We start from the raw sequence: 20075 nt of genomic DNA, 5'->3' as shown, positions 1-20075 counted from the left end.
ACGTCTTTTGAAATTAAGGTAAACATCATGATACATTTAAAGTCTTCTATAAATGAAATTTTTATTTAATAAGCAAAATAAACATATTCTGACTTCACATTCAATGTGTTAGTAATTTAGTATGGGTAAAGGTTCATATTCTCTAAATAGTTTACATACATACATATATATAACACATGTGCACACATCTATCATGTATGCATGTATGCACATCATATATCATATGTGTGTATATGCACAGATATGTAATACCAACTTAAAGTCTTAGTCTGCAAGCTCCTTATGAGTAGGGAGTGTTCATTTGTGCTATTTGTATCCCTAGCAACCAGCATGGTGCCTGATATATAGTAAGCACTTAGTAAGTTCTTATTGACTGATTTATAGCAGCTCTGTATTTAACGCTTTGGTTTTATATATGGTTGTTAGGTATATCTGCAAACTTGAAAAGAGGTTTATTTCCCCTTGTGCTGAATTTTTGGGGGCACTACAAAAAACACAGCTTAAACATGAAAATTTTGAAAGAATAGAGAATTCTGGTCACTACAACCCTAAAATAGTTAATGTAGTTACAATAATGGAATAGAGAAATGTTCAGAGTGAGTTGAGTATGTAAAAATCTCTAAATAATAACTAGAATCTACACAGGGCTTTAAGGTTTGTAAAGCACTTTATAAATACCTTATTTTATCACCACAACATCCCTGGAAGTGCTATTATTATCCTCATTTTCCAGATAAGGAAACTGAGACAAACGAAGGTTAAGGGACACATAGCTAGTAAGTATGTGAGACAAGCTTTGGACTTAAGCTTTCCAGATCTTAAGTGCAATGCTCTATTTCCTACACCATTTATCTGCCATTTATTGACAACATTATAATAACATTCAGTCCTTCAGATAGCACGATGGTTGTTAAGTGTTATGGGGCAGCTAGGTGGCACAGTGGAGAGTGCCCTGGGTCTGGAGTCAGTAAGACCAAAATTCAAATGTGTCCTCAGACACTATGCTATGAGACCCTGGGCAAATCACTTAACTCTGTTTGCCTCAGTGTTCTCATCTGTCAAATGAACTGGAGAAGTAAAAGGCAAACCATTCCAGTATCTTTGCCAAGAAAACCCCAAATGGGATCACAAAGAGTCAGACATGACAGAAAAATGAGTCAGCAACATTTGTAGAATACTGTACTCATTACCAAGGAAGGCTTTTAGTTGGTCTAGCTTTGATTTAAGGATTAATGAGTGAACTCCCCTGTCAAAAGGAGTTGAAACTTAGTTTCCAAAGACTGTTTTCAATGTCTTTTCAGACCAGAATCTGAAATGTGATGACAATCTTCATCCACTACTTTTTTTGTGTATGTGAGGTAATTGGGGTTTAAGTGACTTGACCAGAGTCACACAGCTAGTAAGTGTCAAGTGTCTGAGGTCAAATGTGAACTCAGGTCCTCCTGAATCCAGTGCTGGTGCTTTATCCACTGTGCCACCCAGTTGCCCCCATCTACTTCTTATGACCATTATGAAACCCAAGGATATTAAATTTGTAAAATAATTTAAATCTATAAGAAGTTATTTACTTGTTGAAGAATAATGGTTTCAAATCAGTTATTCTAATTACCTTTTAAAATGTAAAATGAATGAAAGAAAGCATACAGAAATATTTTTAAAGGAAACAAAAACTTTCCACCATTTTATACCATATCCATAAATAATAGATGAAATAAGGAAATAATTTTTCCAATTTTTTCCAATTACATCACAATAGTTTAGCTCTTTGTTAGAGTTTTTACAAAATTTGTATTCACTACAATCTGATTCACTGACAGTTCCCATGGGTTATTAAGTAAGTACAATTTTCTAAGTTTTTTTTTCCTTGCCAATGTCTAACCAATCTAACATTTAATAATATTAATTAACCTATTATGGATCAAATCTTATTCCTCAAAATTTCTAATAAAATATGGCATTATGTTTACATAGAATAAAAGGCTGGTTTAGAGACAAGTTTATTATGAAATATAAAAATGATGGATTAACTTAAAATATAGATTCCGACTTCCTCTGCCTTTCTTGGTTTTGAATATAACTGGGAGAAGAGTGAAAATATTTGAAGCTAGTAGCTTCTTGTGGCATTTATAAACTAGTCATAACCAGAAAATACCAGAAATACTACAGGAAAATTTTATTTTCAAATTTCTAACTCAGTTTAAAGATGAAAGAAATAGACAATTCAATTTCCTAAGGTTTCTTCTAAACTTATATGAAATTGTGACAATCAGCAAACCAAGGAAGAACACTTAAAACAATGCAGGAATGAGACCTCAAATTTTCATAACAATATTACAGTTTTATAGAAATAGGTTGAATGGTTCTTGGAGTGAGGACAAAGCAAAAGAATGTCTAATTTGTCACTTAAGGGTCAGGCAGATCAGAATCATAGAAACCTAGAAAGTACCTTAGAAAACACCAGTCCAACCCTCTTATTTCATAGAAAAAGTTAACTGAGGTTGAGAGAGGTGAAGTAGCTCCTTAGAAGTCACAAAGAAGGGGGCAGCTAGATAGCACAGTGGATAAAGCACTGGCCCTGGATTCAGGAGGACCGGAGTTCAAGTCTGGCCTCAAACACTTGACACTTACTAGCCGTGTGACCCTGGGAAAGTCACTTAACCCTCATTGCCCCACAAAAACAAACAGAAAACAAACAAAAGGTAATTTGGAAATATTTAATAAAATAAATTAAAATATGATAAAACATAGATAATATATTTAAAAACTAAGGCAATATGCTGTCCACACAGGTCCTTATGGATGGAATAGTGGTCCCCACTTCTATTTAAGTTTTACACCCCTGGTGTGGATAACTCCCAGTAAGCAAACTCCCTCTACCAAAGTAGAAGTGGCAAACTGCTCTACAACATAAGTCTTAGAGAGCTGCTTAGGACATTGAAAGGCTAAGGGATTTTGCCCAGTCATATAGCAAATATGTCTTAGAAGAGAGACTTGAATACACATATACACACAAACACATACATATATCTTGCCCATGGAGACAGTCTCAAGAAAATCAGATTAAAAAAAAGTAGTTGCTGCCAAAAAGTATCAGCTATTTATATAAACATGTTTTTCCTGTTAATAAGTCATTTATGTACCCTTCATATACAAACTATTCTAACTGTATATTACTTTTGTGTTAGAACCTAGGTAATCCTGGCAATTGATGAAATACAGAAGATGACCATGATTGTTATGATAATGATATTTTGGGTCTGGGGAGAAGAGAGGGAAAATAGAATTTAATCAGTGTTATTTCTACACTACAGACTAAGACCAGTGGGGATTAGCCCTAGGTGGAGTGCTGAATTGGTATCCTATTTTCCTGGTTTAATCTTTTCTTTTTCTCCTTTACGGGCTTTTACGAAGTCCCTATTATCATAGAAGTTCCTGCTGGACTCCTTGACTTGAGACTTTATACCTGGACCTTAAATATTGGACAGAAGACCACAGGTCCTACACATTTCTTGCAACAGCACTCAAAGACTAAGTTTTCATTTCCTGGTCTTTACTTGTGTGCCCAAAGGCCGTCACATATGTGCTGATCTTCCCTGGGGGATTTCTGTCTGTTAAAAAATAGATCTTGCCTTGAAAAATAACTTCACCAATTACTTTTAGACTCACTTCTTTCAGGAGTAAAAGTACTCTAAATCCTTATGCATTTAATTTTTTTTTCATATTTTAGATGTTATGGTGCTAAAACATTTCACATTTACTGGAATCAATGTTCTGGGTCACTAATGTTTTTATACACACATTTTAAAATAAACTCTAATGCTAAGAGATTTCTCTTCTAAGTAATCTTAATACTGAAATAGAAAACAAAAGTGGTAAAAGGGAACACAGTCAATTTTGACTTTCAAGTTCTCATAAAAAACAAATTTAATTCCAGAACAAAAGGAAAAAAACAAAACCTTAAAAAATTTTTTTTTACTACCATGTCTTGCATAAGACATTAGTCATGTCTTAATCATTTCTTTATTCTGTCAAAAGAGTCCATCCTTAGTTTCAAAGGTATCATAGAGGGATTTTATTAAAGATAAGAATATTACTCCTTTTCTGTCTTTAAACAAAAATACATTTAATTGTTTCCACATCCCCAAGAGAATGACATTTCAGTATTATTGCAAATGGCTATTAATAGACATCAGAATGAACGAAACTGCCAATTCCAATAAAACCTCATAACTTCTTGCTTCTCATTCTGAAACTATGTATTTTTTTTCTCCCTGAAGAAATTATTCAACAGTCTATAATTCTGATTTATTATGGTGATACCACACATTGGGTTGGTAATACATTCATTCTAGATCAGGCTAAACATCCACCAGTACAAATGGCCAGCCCTAATTGATGAAAGCAAACGAAATGTCCAAGGCATTTGTAAAAATTTATAGACACAGATCTCATCTGTTCCTCTTTTGCTACTGACTTTTAGGGCTATATTTGCTTTTTAAGTTTCTCAATCTCTTCTGAAGTTTAACCAGATTCTTTTAAATGAAAATGCTTTTCAACCAATCACAATCATAGACCCACACAATATACTCATTAGAAATAAACTATATGCAACACATCAGACATTAAGAATCCCTGCAATTTAATATTTAATTTATTATTTCTTCAATTAAAGTTACTGTCACTTCCTTGATAAAGAAACTGTGCTATAACATATGCCATGTTTAATAGGGCTACAATGGAAAGTAACAACTTATGTGGTTTAGGTACTAATGTTGGCAAATCATAGAATGTACTATAAAATTAATTCCATTTGGAATTAAAATAATGAAATTAGTTACTACATTTTGGCATATGATGAGCATCATCAGACCAATTTAAAGACTCTGTGGGAAAAAACAACCATAGTCCAAGTAACTTCATAAGAAAATGAATTTCTGAAATATTGTTAGAATTTCTGGACACCTTGTCAAGTCTTACTTACTCAATATCAGTATCATGGACAATGGACATATGGGGAGGAATATAGCAGGATGATAAAATTAGAGCAAGAAGGAAACTGAGGTCCATAGGGATAAAATTACATACCCAAGGTAAAATACTATACTACAATGTTGGCAAACGGATACCATTTTTAAATAAATACAATTAATGATAATTTGTTTAAAAAGTGAGAACTTAAAAATATATTAAACATCGTTTTCACTGAAAATTAGGTTATATATTATTATATTTGGAGCCATTAAAGAAAACTAGCTACCACTAATTTACTTTCTGGTTTGATAAAGGTTATTTCAGGATGTTCATTTAAGGCTATTACTCTATCAATCAACAAGTATTTATTAAATGCTTACTACTTGCTAGCCACTGGAGATACAAGTACAAAAAATGAACCAAACTAGGTTGTGAAAGACTTTAAAAGCCCAAAAAAGGAGTTTATATTTTACACTAGAGAAAGCTGCTGAAGTTGAATGAAAAAGGAAGCAACATTGTCAGAAATACCCTTAAGGAAAATTTCTTTGCAATAGTTTGGCAAATGGACTGGAGTGGTGAGAAAAAGGACACAGTATAGGACATATTAGAAGACTATTGGAATAATCTAGATCAGAAGTGATGGGGGCCTGAACTAAGATGGTAGCCATGTCTGCATTCAAAACATATTATAGATGTAGAAATAGCAAGATTTGACATTTGAATGAATATGTGAAGTGATTGTGAGAAGATGAGAATAACGCTGAGATTACATATCTGGAGTAGTGGAAGGATGGTGCTGTTGGTAGAAATAGTGAAGTTTGAAAAGGAGGAAGGTTTTTGAGGAAAGATAATGAATTTCGCTTTGGACATTTTGAGTTTTAGATGTTTTGGATGTAGCAGTTCCCAAAGTAAGGAATGGACACTCCTCAGGATACTTCCCCAAGTTTCAGGGGGTCAGTAAGGTCAAAAATTTTCATAATAATAATACATTTTAATTTCTAATATGGTAAATATTGATTGATAGAATTTATATAAACAAAAGTTTTTTTGGTAGCCTCAATAATTTTTAGGAGTATAAAGGCATCCTAAGACCAAAAAGTTTGAGAACCACTGCACTACTGCTCTGGAACATCCTGTTTGACATAGCAGGCAATTGGTGATACATAATTGAAGTTTGAGGACAGACTCAGGAGGCTGCACATACATAAGTGTGAACACACACACTGTCTCTTATGTAGATGATTCACAGATATATGCATAGTATATAGTAGTACAGAGAACATAGTTAAACAAGTGGAAGGTGACATGATGAAGGGGGGGATGTTTCCTAAGACAGAACCTTAGGGAACACTCTAAGGAGTAGTCCATACAAGTAGAAGAAAAACCAGGAGACAGCAGTAACATGAAAACGCAGAGAGGAGAGGGTGGTCAACAGTGTCAAAATGTAGCAGATAGATCAAAACGATAAGGGATGAGAAAAATTTATCAGATTTATCAATTAAAAACCCATAGGTAACTTTGGAAAAATCAGTGTCAATTATGAGTTTGGAAGCTAGACAACAAAGGGTACGTCTAAGCCAGAGTAACTAATAGTGTCTTAAGAAGTCATTTAACATGATTTAAATATTAAATTAATTTGTCCTGCAGAAAACAAAAGTAATAGGGCTATTGTGGCTATGAAATTTACATAAAACCTATGTTACTAAAATTCCTAATTGCCTGATGGCAATATTTAAGGAGTAATGGAAATCTGCATATAACAACTACTTTCTTTTCCTAACAAAATTACTTTTAAGGGGTCTAATCCTTCAACTGAGAAAATATAAAATTGCTCTTTGGAAGGTTAGACCAATATATCCTATTATAATTCATCTGGGAAATAACTCTTGTAGAGATCTAACAGGACCCTTAGAAACGAGGGCAACTTCCCAAGTGACAGAATTCGAGAGACCCCAGAGAGGCTCTTTGAGTTACAATTCCCTCCCTCACCATCTTATCCTGGGACCTGGAAATTAGTTTTATGCCTTTGTGTCTAGAGAGGATTTTGTCTCTAGTAAGATCTAAATTTCAATACCTTAAGAGTTTTACCTTTAGTCAACACCAACTAACACCTATTTGTGGTCTAAGAAAATGGCCCAACAATGTGGGATAACTGATACACGTGGTGGAGAGAGAAAATAGGGTTGCTAGGAACGGAGAGAGAGAGAAAAGGCAGAGTTTAAGGGAGGCAAGGTCAACTTCATTTTCTTCATAATTTTGCCTATGGCTTTCTACCTCCTTAACAGTGAGTACAAACCAAATTTGGTTGAGTATCTCTGACAGTCTTTTTGTTTATCTTTTTTATTGAGTAATTTAGTCAATTCTTCCAAACAACCAGTTAATACTCCATTAATTAGTCAAAATAGTTTAATCAGCTTGCGTATGTGGCCACAGCCTTATTTTATAGAATATTTGATTAATACTTTTAAGACAGCTCCATTTACTGCCTTCCAAAAAAACAGGACTCTGGTCAATTTATTTTACTTTTTTTTTTTTGGACATTTGAAAACTGAGTTATAGGGTCACAGATGTAGGAAGTCATCTCAGAGGGCACATTGTGCAACTCTATTGTTTTAAAAGTTAAGTGACTTGCCCATGTGCAGAAGGAGAGGAAGTATCAAAAGAAAGATTTTAACTTATGTTCTCTGACTTCAGAGCTGCCACACTTTTTACACTGTAGTAATGCTGTACTTACATTCTTCTTTTGGCTATTTTTTTTTTCATTTGAGGTATAATAAAGTAAGTCGTTATTTACGACTAGATGTGAATAAGGCCTAGTAGCATTATTTACTATTTTTCTAACTGTCCATTTAAATATGTATTATATAGTTTTCTATCTGCATTAAGGCTATTTTTTAAATGTCCTGTTGAACTTTTGGATCTTATCTATGGATATCAAAATGTCTGATGAATACAAAAGAAATTTGTGAGACTTCTCTAGTTTCTATCAGCTCAATCATTATGTTCCAGGGATGAAGTTAAGAAGATAAATTAGAAAGAGCTCTACAAAATATTTTCTATAAAGGTAGATAATAAATAGCAACGAATGAGTAGCATATGGTTATACTGAAGATTCACCCTGAGTGTTAACATATTGACAGAAAAGTATCACTGCTCCCCACAGAGTATAAACACACATTCATACTGTATAAATCAGTCATGCTATTTTTTAATGAATATTTGTCAATATGTATTAGATTCAAAGGTTTCAGAGTCTTTCTGGAAGCAGGAAAATGTCAAACTATTCCAGAATTTTTTTAAAAGTATTTTTATTTAAAGAAGAGGTGAGGGGGAGGGAGACTAAAATAAGCAGTTCTCTTCTGTTCCTCAATCTTGCTAACATATGCCAATTTAAACTATCATCTCTTTAACCACGCTACATAAGTTGTGGTATGTTTTCAATTTACTAGTTTCCTGCTATTCAAATGAATGGAAGTTTTATTTTTCAGAATCCAAAGTTGCAGATCATTCAATGGACTTAAAGTAGAATTTAAAAAGAGAATTCTGCATTTTAAAATTGCTAAACTTAAGACAAAACAAAATCATTATTGAAATATCACACAATGAGTGAGTCTTGAGATGAAGAAAGAAACAGAACTCTGGGAAAGTGCTGTTAATATATTAGCAAGGAGCTCTATGAAACACACCAGAGAAAACCTTTTAAAAAAGTGTTATCATAGTAATTACCCAGACATCTTGTATTCTACACTGTTAAAAATGTCATAGCTTGAATCCTTTTGTACTAATAACTGCATAATAACTTCACTGCTGTATCTATCTAGTTGTAACCTCAGTGATAATGTGGCCAAATGGCTTTACAATAAATGTAGTTGTTACTACATGGCTACTAATGAGAGAAAGAAAACAAGCATTTTGTTAAGCCCCAGGCACTGTGCTAAGCACTTTATGAAAGTGTTTTCAGTCTCATTTGATCTTCACAACAATTCTGGGAAGTGGGTGCTCTTATTTTACAATGGAATTGAAGCTGGCAGAGGTTAAGTGACTTGCCCAGGGTAACAAAGCTAATAAGTATTTGAGGCTAGATTTGAATTCAAGTCGTTCTGATTTGGGGACCAGCACTCTATCTTCTGGACCACCTAGCATCAATATGGTATTTGACAGTCTTATGAAAGAATTTAATATCACTCCTAGGCTTAGGATCAGACAACTACTAATTAAGTTTGTCTAGTGTGGGTATATTGACATCCTGTGATCGCTAAACTATGTAGGTTTAAAGGGGAAAGAAATATACAGCTGAAACTACCACAACCATGTTCTCTTTCCACCCCCTTACTTCCACCCTTTATTCAGTGTGGATGCTACTTCCTGATCAGGCAATTCACAGGAAGGTCAATATCAATACATATTGAACATGGGAATGAAACACAACTAACAGGAAATCCCATTTAATGAAATCATTCTTAACTTCATAAATGAGTGAGAAATAATCCTTTTCATAGACTCCCCTTCGTTTAGTTTAGTTGTTTTTCAGTCATGTCCAACTCTTCATGACCCTATTTGGGGTTTTCTTGGCAAAGAAACTGGAGTGCTTTGACATTTCCTTCTCCAGCTCATTTTACAGATGAGAAAACTGAGGCAAAAAGGGTTAAGTGACTCGTCCAGGGACACAAAGCCAGGAAGTATCTGAGGCCACAGTTGAACTTGGGTTTTGCTGACTCCAGGACACCAAGTTCTACTCACTGAGACTTACTGGAAACTGGAGCAAGGGTTTCTTTGTGTTTCTGCTGTTCGAAAGTCTCTCCCATTAGTTCCCTGCCTCCTCAGGTAGTTCTTGTTGAAGTTACTCTTGCTCAGCCATCAACTGCTTCCTCCCCAGCTCTAAGGCTGTTAATCACAGAAACTCTGCCTCTGCAGACATCACTCTGTCCAGAAGCTACCTCTGGGTTGTTATGACCTCTAAAGTCACCCAGCATAAGAACTCTGACTACAGCAATCTGCAGCCTAAAGCTGCTTTTCTTCTGCTATTGCCACCTTGGGATTCCTGACTGTAGTTAGCGGAGCTCTGCTCAGCTCCTGCTTCAGCTAGCGTTTTTTTGGCCTTAGAGAGCTCAGGTTGCATCCTAGTGGTGTTAGTTAAGTCAGTCTATCCAGGTGAGGTGCCTTGAGGAGCTGTGGTTAGCCTACTTTTTAGAATAAATGTCAGTAAGTTATGGGGTGCACATAGGACTTTGGTGGATTTTTCCTCTGATAAACCTTTATGCTTCACCTGGGTGATTCCTAACTAAAATCCCACCTTCCACAGGAAGCCTTCCCCAACCCTTTTTAATTCTAGTGCCATACCTCTGTTATTTATTTTCTATTGATCCTATATATAGCTTACATATTTCTTTGCATGTTGTATCTTCAGTACTTAGTGCAATGCTTGGTATGCAGTAAATATTTAATAAATGTTGATTGTTTGCTTAGCTTTCTTCCACTCTTTTTTGTTCCCTTTAGCTGAGGGTTCCTAATCCTTGTTCCCAATTGGCTTAGGGTTAGGGTTTATGTTCTCTTTTTTTCTTTTCTGTGGGGCAATGAGGGTTAAGTGACTTGCCCAGGGTCACACAGCTAGTAAGTGTCAAGTGTCTGAGGCCAGATTTGAACTCAGGTCCTCCTGAATCCAGGGCTGGTGCTTTATCCACTGTGCCACCTAGCTGCCCCCTTTCTTTCTTTTTTTAAAACATTCACTACTTCCCCACAGCTAAGAACCCTTATGCATTCACGTCTCCTTTAGTCTCCCTCTGAGGCTGGTGAAAAACCCATTCACTACTCTGTGAATCCCTTTACATTCTTATCATGTGTTCCCCCATAAGCAGCACTTTAATATCAAGAAAATGTTAATGTTACTGCAACATAGTTGTATGTACACGTTTACTCTCATATAACCTGCCCTTTAAGTGAAAATTATGCCTAATTAGTCTAACAAGAAACTCAGAAATGTTTGTTGAAATAACTGTGTCACCACAGGAAACTCTTCACTTAAGTTACTTAGGAACTCAAAAATCTTTGGTTGCATGGAACTATCTTTTCCTAATTATGCTCTTTAAGAAGAAATTTGGGGCAATATTAAAGATATTGAACCCCCTTCCCAAGTCAGCATGAAGGCTAACAATACCACTGAAAGGTGGTTTAGCCAGCATTAAATAGACATGTTCCTACTTTCAACAATACTTACTAGACAATATTGAGCTTATTGGGTCAGTCTGGCCCCTCAAAATCAGCCAAGCTGTTTGTGTGAATAACCTGGCCTATAAAAAAGGACACACACACACACACACATACACACACACATCGTCTCTCTCTGTTAGGAATAGCAGAATTATGGCAGAAAAATGAATGCCATTTATTCATTCATTCCAGTCATTCAACCGATATTTAGTAAGAACATAACACTGTGTTCCAATGTATAGGTGATTCAAAGTAGTCTCTGCCCTCAAGGAATTTATAATCTAAAAGAAGAGTTTATATAGTCATAGCCCAAGTTTTTTATTAAATTTAAATTCAATAAATTAGAATGTCATAGTGACATGATGTTTTAGAAGTTAGAGTAATTAAAGGATAAATGTGGAGTTAACTTTATATTCATATTCTTTCATTAAATGTTATATCCTTTTGCTTATATCCAATTTAATTTCAACCTTTCCTGAATATCATTTTATGTATTAGATGATACTAATGGGATTTAATCTTATGAAAAATTCAAATTTCAAGAAATTTCTTTTCCTCTTCCCTTTTTTGTTACTGAAACATTAGCAACAGCAAACAAGGTTTTAACAAACTTTTTGCTAGGATATAAAAAAAAATGAGCCATAAAAAATACATTATCTGAGTTCAAAGAGTACTTATGGAAATACCAATCATCCATAATTTGGGGATTATGTTTAATTAGGTGACTGTAATGAGAAACTAGATAGTGTTTAGAATGATATATGTTGATTACAAGATTTTTTTTCAGTTCATTAAATTTTTTTTTTAATGTCACCCCTTGGCTCCTGGGCTACTACAGGGAGAACATTGCCAAAGAGACATTAGTTTCCAGAAATTGCTAAATAGATTCTGTTCCAAAGTATAATACTTAAGTGGCTTTTTTTGAAAAAACAAAAAACAAAACAACAAACTTAGTGTTGAGACTTATGGGAAGCAGAAATCAGAAAAGATTCTCCATCTAGCATCCTATGGAAAGGAAGTGAAGAGGAACAAGCCAGTGTGTATGACCTTTGGATGCAAACTGCCCAGTTTCCACTTTTTCATGACCCTGGTGGTCTGTGGATGCAGGATGATAGCACTCAAAAATGTGCGACACTTGCTACCTTGCCCCTGCCCTTCTCTTGGTCTGTCAGGGAAGAAGAGACAGTAGAAGAGGTCTGAACCTCCTAGCTACTAGTCAAATGCAACCACTTTTTACTTATATTGTTGACCTCACTCTACTTGCTGATTGATTAATTGACTAATTTCCTGCTCCCCTACCTTCCCAAAACAAACAATGTAATATCTTCAGAGTAGAAGAGGGAGAACAGGAGAGACCCAGATATATCTCAGAACATATACTATAGCTAACAAGTCACATGACAGACAATACTCAGTAGGACTAAGATCTCCTCTTCTGTTAACATTAGGTAACCCAAACAACAGTCAAGTCATTTAATGTAAACAGCATATGCAGGAAACTTTGCACCTTTGGACAATCACAGGTAATGTTTTGTATGATGTTGAAAAGTAAGATAGCTCTAATAGCAACAGTGAAGAAGATAAATTTTCTAGTGAGTGAGAAACACAGGAGAAGCCAGTTCTAGCCTTTGGTTTACCAATTTGGCAGATACTTCTAGAGTCAGATGGTTCATGCCATCTGAATCTGCATCTACAACACATGATAATAATTAATGTTGATAACAATCACCTTGAGTCTTACAAAAGGTTAAATTGTGTTCGGTTTAGAAGGGTTTGGAAGGATGTGATATAAAGTGTTTAAAGATTTCAATCAAAATATAGAAACTGTAATATGAAATCTCAGTACCTAAGCTCAATTCTGAAAAACTTCTTTCCCAAAGGTTTGTGAAGGCAAAGGCCTAGAGAGATTTACAAATATATAGATAAAAAGGTGCATTTCAATTATTTGACATGAGTTAAGCAAACAATAAAATGATATTTCAAGTTTAGTCTTCTGAGGATGATATGAAAATAACCCAAAATATAACAAAGAACACGAAGTGAGTTTCATTCCTTTTGCTAGTCTATTTAGTCAACAGATATTGTTAGGCTGGGCAGTTAATGTTGACTGAAGTAAAATGCCACATGACTCTTTGACTGATAAAGATTGAGGACAATATTCTTGGATATTCAAAATTCTCTCTGACACCTTTTCATTTTTACTCAAGGGCAGTTCTGGTAAATTGTTCCATATTAGACAAGGGTATACCAAATAAATATGGATATGCTCATTGAATGTGAAAATAGAGACTGTATTTTCCTGGGTAGAACAAAATATTAATGTCTACATTAAAATACAAAAGGAAAATATTTAGTCCACTGATTTAAAGTCATACTTCTTTCTCATTCTATACTGTATATAGGTATGTATGGATGTATGGATATACTTTGAGGGGAGAGGAAGTCCTGGTCTTTATATAATTTTTTTTTAAAAACAGCATTAAATAATGCTTATTTTAACATGGTAGATTGTGTCATAAAAACAAACTTTAGCTATGCTAAGACAAATTAACTTACTTTACTATAAGAATTAAATGAAAATAACTTACCTTTCCTTTTCTTGAGGAAGTGGTTCGTGAGGACCCATTTGAGATTCTATATCAAGTTTTTTCTGCAACCGCTGCCTCTTCTTTCTACTTGGTGCAATATCTGTGACATCTGGACTTGAAATAATGGAATCGTTTTGGCTAAAATTGGCTAAAATGAAATGAAATGAAACAAGAAAGTGACCCAACAATGTAAGGTAATTTAAAAATAACTAAAGCCAAAATACTCTTTTCAAGTTACAGAAAACATTTGTGAGTGAAGTGAGATCTTAGTGCTTAATTTTTACCTTTTTTATTGACATTTAATATATATATTTTTTAAATCGCTGCACTATATATTTGTCTGGCAATTGAGAAAAATACAATCAACTAAGCTATGAAGATTAATGGTTTAGATATTGGTCTTAGTACCATCCTTTTTTTTTTTCTCTCCTTAGTTCTAGTTTCACAGCCTTGAGGATTGATTCACTGTGGACTCAACAAAATGTGAAGTAAAATATAAAGTTAAAAAATATAACAAATGAGCTGACATCACTAAATGTCCCTAGAGTGGCTATATCTTTAGAATCCTATAAATGATAATTCCTAAAAATGCTTAATAGACATGTAGCTAATCTAAAGGGTTAAAAAAAAAAGTCTTTGAATTTTGTTGTCTGGCACCTTAGCAAACAATACTGCCATAAAGGTAGTATGAGGTCTGCTTGGATGGCAGACTTCTTTCCTTCCTCCTAACAAATATTTGCCGAGCCAAATATTGTGCGGGACATAGTAAGGAATACAGAAAGAAATACAAGTCCGTATCTACCCCTAAATTACTCATAATCCAACTGGGGGGGGAGGGGATACAGTATAATCCAAAAACCATTTATTATTATATGCAAGGCACTGTGCTTCAAGCTGGGATATAAAGACAAAAGGAAAAACATTATTTAGAACCTTAACTAATGCTAAAAAAAAAAAAGGTAGCTTAAGCTATATACTAGATTAACACGTCATGCTTTGTTTATTTTCTGGATGAAAGCAGATTCATTTATAGAAGGATGTACAATGGGCCAATTGTCTCATCCTCATCCTCTTCCTCATCGTGTATTTATGGAATACCCAAGTTAGTATTTGTTAGTAGTTGGGTGTCTGAGATACACTACATACAGTAGTTTCTGCCTTTAGGAGCTTAGTGTTGAGAAGGCAGGCCACATACTTGAAAAGGTAAATAGTGCTATATATCAAATAAGTGGTACAAATAATATGAGCTACCAAAATACAACTTCCCAAATTATATTAAGACACTCACTTTGACCTCTCTAATAATAGGTTACCATTATTTATTAAAAACAAACAAACAAAAAATTGGGGCAGCTAGGTGGTGCAGTAGATAAAACACTGGCCTTGGATTCAGGAGGACCTGAGTTCAAATCCTGCCTGAGACACTTGACACTACTAGCTGTGTGACCCTGGGCAACTCATTTAATTCTCAATGATACACACACACACACACACACACACACACACACACACACACACACACACAAACCCAAAACCAAAAAACAAATTAAGTCTTTCTTTGTCAGCAATTCAGTTTTTAAAAATAATAGATTCGCAAAATCTAATACTTGGAAGAGGTCTCAGAAACCCAACCTTTACCTGAAGCATAACCTATATATTCAGTTTATAACTTTCTTTTAAAAATATAGATTCAACTTTTTTTAAACTAGGAAGATAAGGTCCATTATTTCAATCATTCATAGAAAAGGGGGGGCAGAAGGAGAAGGGGTAAGTGGTAAAAGAAGGTCAAATGATATGTCCATTATTGTGAATACAGTAAATCAGGGAAGAGAAAGCTTTTTTCTTGATGTCTAATGCAGTAAAATCTCATCTAAAGTAATTCCTTTCATATAATCAGCAAAGGATGAACTTTTCTATGAAGGAAAAGGTTAGCAAAAGGGTCAGGGTCAGAGAGTATTTTAATAATAGATGGGACACAGATCAATTTGCAAACTAGAAGACGGATAGCATTACTGAAAAGTATGATGATTCAGAAAAGCAGAGAAGAAAGCAAAGGCAATAGTTTTCTTGATAGTTTTAAAATGCATAAATGCTAACAGTACAAAGTCTTGCAAATAGATAATGTATTCTAACCTAGAAAATAACATGATACACTACTGGCCAGTCTTTTCAAAATACATACCAGTATTCAATAAACACAATATTTAATCTATAAAAAGATTGTACCATTTTTATGTCTTTTCCCCAAATACACCGGGACTTCTTTACAATCTTTCCATTTGTTGACTATAACAGTGGCCATATAAACTGTGTTACAAACCTTTCTTTATAACATTTTCTTCTCACTTCTAGTTATATTTCAGTGACACAATTTAACACTCAATATATTAAATCCTTGAAATAATGAGGCATATCATAATAATTCTTTTTGTACTTCATATTTTTCTTTAAAATGAAGTTTTGATGTAATTTACCATGATGCAAAGCTATTTAGAACTTTATTTTTATTATGAACTTAACACCAAATAAAATTAATATTTCCATATATATGGAACAGAAAAAGATTATATATGTATGGCCTTGTATGTTTTTAGCAATATTAATTTAATGCTTTATTTTTTGAGCAATGTCTCTTCCTTTTGAAGAAAACTGATTTTGCTAATAATGATAGAACTTTCTATAAATAATGCTCCTATAGCACTTTAAGATTTATGAAATACCTTATGTACATACATATATTTGATCTTTATAACATCCTTATAAAATAGTTACTATATATGTATATATGCAAACATATATATATTCCTATATGTAATGAAAATGAGAACCAGACAGGTTGTGACTTCCCCATGGTTACATAGTTATTAAGGGAAAAGAGTCAAACCCACGGCTCAAGGTCTATCACTTTCCACTAAAGCAGCTGTCTCCCACAGGCACATACTAATCTTCTTAGCTCATTCATATATACACGAACACATATTATTTATATATGCAAATTTAGCCATTTTATTACAAAATTAAATTAATTAAATGGAAAGAGCAAGTATTTAGCAAATACAGAAATATAGGGGAAGAATCTGTGATTTCATCAGCAAGAGGAATTCCTAATATGGTAACTTTCTTTGTTATCACGAATGGCAATTATATGAGATAACAGCTAAATCCTAGAAAGATACCTGGGGGAAAAAAGGCTAAGTGACTAGCCCAGGCTTAAAGGAGGAATTTGAACCCAGGTCTTCTAGATGCTACCTTTACTTTGCATGTACTCAACAATCTCAAATATTTTGAATTGAATGATTCTGAGGCCAGAATTATTTTGTACTTGCAAAAACTCCCAGAGGGTTTTCCTATGAGCATTTACATTTCTTTGCTTCCCATTGGGGAGTATGAGAAATATCCTGATGATAGTTAAAAATCAACTGAGGGGGCAGCTAGGTGGCGCAGTGGATAGAGCACCGGCCCTGGATTCAGGAGTATCTGAGTTCAAATCCGGCCTCAGACACTTGACACTTACCAGCTGTGTGACCCTGGGCAAGTCACTTAACCCTCATTGCCCTGCAAAAGAAATAAAATAAAATAAAACCATTTTATGGGGCAGCTAGGTGGCACAGTGGATAGAGCACTGGCCCTGAATTCAGGAGTACCTGAGTTCAATCCAGCCTCAGACACTTGACATTTAACTAGCTGTGTGACCTTGGGCAAGTCACTTAACCCCAATTGACTCACCAAAAAAAAAAAAAAATCAACTAAGGCCATATCCTTAGCAGGGAATAGAAAGCACAAACAGGAAGTTTCCTTCTGTTTATATTTTAATGCTAGAGGTTAAATGTTAGCTAAATTAATGTTTTAAGTTAAGATTTAAAAAATTTTTTTTATATTAATGTATTAACTGAAACAGATTACTAGAAAAAAATGCAAGTTTTGTGAAATTCAAACTTTGCAGTAGATGGAGTACCCCTCCTGGAGTCAGAAAAACTCATCTATGTGAGTTCAAATCTGGCTTCAGATTACTAGCTGTTTGACCCTAGGCAAGTCACTTAAGTCTGCCTCAGTTTCCTCATCTGTAAAATGAGTTGCCAAGAAAACTCCAAATGGGATCAGGAAGAATCAGTAAGACTGAAAGACTGAACAACAATAAAATCCAAATTTAATTTATTTCTAATCACCAATTGCCCACAATTAATACACATTGTTATGTAAATAAATAGCAGTTTGTTTGTTTAGAGTATAAACAGGGCAATTATAATTTGTTAATCCTCACCTTTTAGCCCTAATTTCTAGCTATTTTTTTCCTTCTCAAGTAATTATATCCTAACCTAACAAAAATATAAGGCTGTACTAATCATCTTAGGTATAGCACTGGGATGTCCAAAGAAAAAAACCAAAATGAGCATGATGTCTTTATTGCCAGAGAAAAATAGAAATGTTAGCAAGCAGTTCTTTTATTTCAAGTATCCTAACAGAATTCTGGAGGGTAGAGGGGAGGTAGCTGGAGAATCATGGAAGCAATTTTCAAATAGAAAAATGCCCTTCCTTAAAAAAAAAAAAAAAAAAGAAAACTATTTGAATCAGAACTAGGATATGGGAGTGGCAAGGGTAATAACCTGGGAAGAACTTAGGCCTTACTGGATGAAGTCATATCACAAGTCATTGAGGTCTGATGTTTCCACTTTGTATCTTTCTTCTACCTGTTTAATGGGGAACCAGTTGCATTGTAGTTTCAGGAAACAACCATGGGGAATGAGCACAGAGACCATGGAGGAGAGAGTTGAGAATTACTTGAGGAGGGAAGGAGGAGGAAGATATTAGGTTGAATTGGTTAGATGGTGTCAAATTATATAAATCAACAAGAAGAATTTGTACAGTCTATTTGCTTCCTCCTCCTCTTCTTCTTCTTCTTGGCTAGGGTTAAGTGACTTACCCAGGGTCACACAGTTAGAGACAGTCTCCTCTCAAGACCATCCCCTATCTCCTCCTTACATAAATTCCATTCCTTTTTCTTCTTTTTAAAGAAAAGAAACAATTTTATTGATATCTGTTGTTCACATTGCCTAAATTTCCCTTACATCCCTTCCCTCCCCCTACTCCCTAATAGCTATCTTCAAAAACAAAGATATTTTTTAAAAATTCGCTAACTTAAACCTCTTGCCAGTTTATTTGACTCTCCATCCTTGTCCTCTTCTCCTTGTTCTTTCAGCTTCACCCTTACCCTTAATCAGGTGCATATAATCAAGTGATAGCATGAGCAGTAAAGGTCATTTGAAGGGGTCATAACTGAAACTGTCTCTTCGTATTGAACAACACAGAGAATTAGTTCCTTAAGTCTTGGAAAAAGGGAAGGGGGTGGTGGCTTTCCAACACATACATTTGAATCTTATTGCATACTTTTCAAATGTTCATTGCGGGAGCTGCAGGACAAATTACATATTTAGTTCATGTATCAAGTTCACTACAATTAGAAAATGTGGTCTCTACAAATAAACCCTGCAAATGGGGAAAGGAAGGCTTTGAAAAAGGGGCTCTCCTTGTCATCTGACAAGAGCTCTGAAGGGGCCTGGAGGAATATGCTCCAACAGGAGAGAGGCACAGTATGAGATTCCCTGAGTTCTTTCAATGTCAAGAAAAAAAATGACATTTTATCAAATGTTCCAGAGGCTTCCTTCACCTTCCAGCAATGTGGATTTAACCCCAGAAATGAACATATTTTGTCAATTTAATTCTACAACTATCAAACCCTCAAACCTCAATATTTTTGACTTCTTAGCTTGTTGGGTCTTGTCACTTGTTATTTTAATCCTACATTTTACATATTTATTTTTATGATACATGGCTTTTAACACATTAGAAGGCCAAACTAAGTCCCCAGGGAAGATGTCTAAAAATTCAATATCCCAAAGGGTAGGTTGTTAATGTTAGCAACCATTTAGCTTTAGAATCAATATCTTGGGGGCAGCTAGGTGGTGCAGTGGATAAAGCACTGGTCTTGGATTCAGGAGGACCTGAGTTCAAATCTAGCCTCAGACACTTGACACTAGCTGTGTGACTCTGGGCAAATCACTGAACCCCCATTGCCCCGCAAAACCCCCCAAAAAACAAACAAAAAAAGAATCAGTATCTTGAAGTACCAAATGAAGAATCCTCGGGTGTTAAAGTTCTTTGGCAGGCCTCTCCTCTATTCCAAAATCCTCAATGGCACTACAGTCCCTAAAGAATACAGCTGAACTCCTTACCTTGACATTTGCGGACCTCTGTAAACTACATCTCCAGCCTTCTTTCTCATTACTAACCTAGAGGAACCCACCATTCCAC

At 34.8% G+C, this 20075-nt stretch overlaps 1 protein-coding gene across 3 annotated transcripts in view; it reads right to left on the bottom strand.

Moving 5' to 3' along the window:
- The window catches only part of XRCC4 (X-ray repair cross complementing 4), a 364483-nt gene that overhangs the window by 93217 nt on the left and 251191 nt on the right, over positions 1-20075 (bottom strand). For all 3 annotated transcript variants that reach the window (XM_043976414.1, XM_043976413.1, XM_043976415.1), the window contains one exon: positions 13767-13914. In XM_043976414.1, the coding sequence (XP_043832349.1) occupies positions 13767-13914 (148 nt within the window). The remainder of the gene's footprint in view (positions 1-13766; positions 13915-20075) is intronic.

The sequence above is a fragment of the Dromiciops gliroides genome, chromosome 1 (assembly GCF_019393635.1).
Source record: "Dromiciops gliroides isolate mDroGli1 chromosome 1, mDroGli1.pri, whole genome shotgun sequence".
Classification (NCBI taxonomy): Eukaryota; Metazoa; Chordata; class Mammalia; order Microbiotheria; family Microbiotheriidae; genus Dromiciops; species Dromiciops gliroides.
The sequence above is the reverse complement of the archived record's forward strand: the minus strand, read 5'-3'. Positions and strand labels throughout refer to the sequence as shown.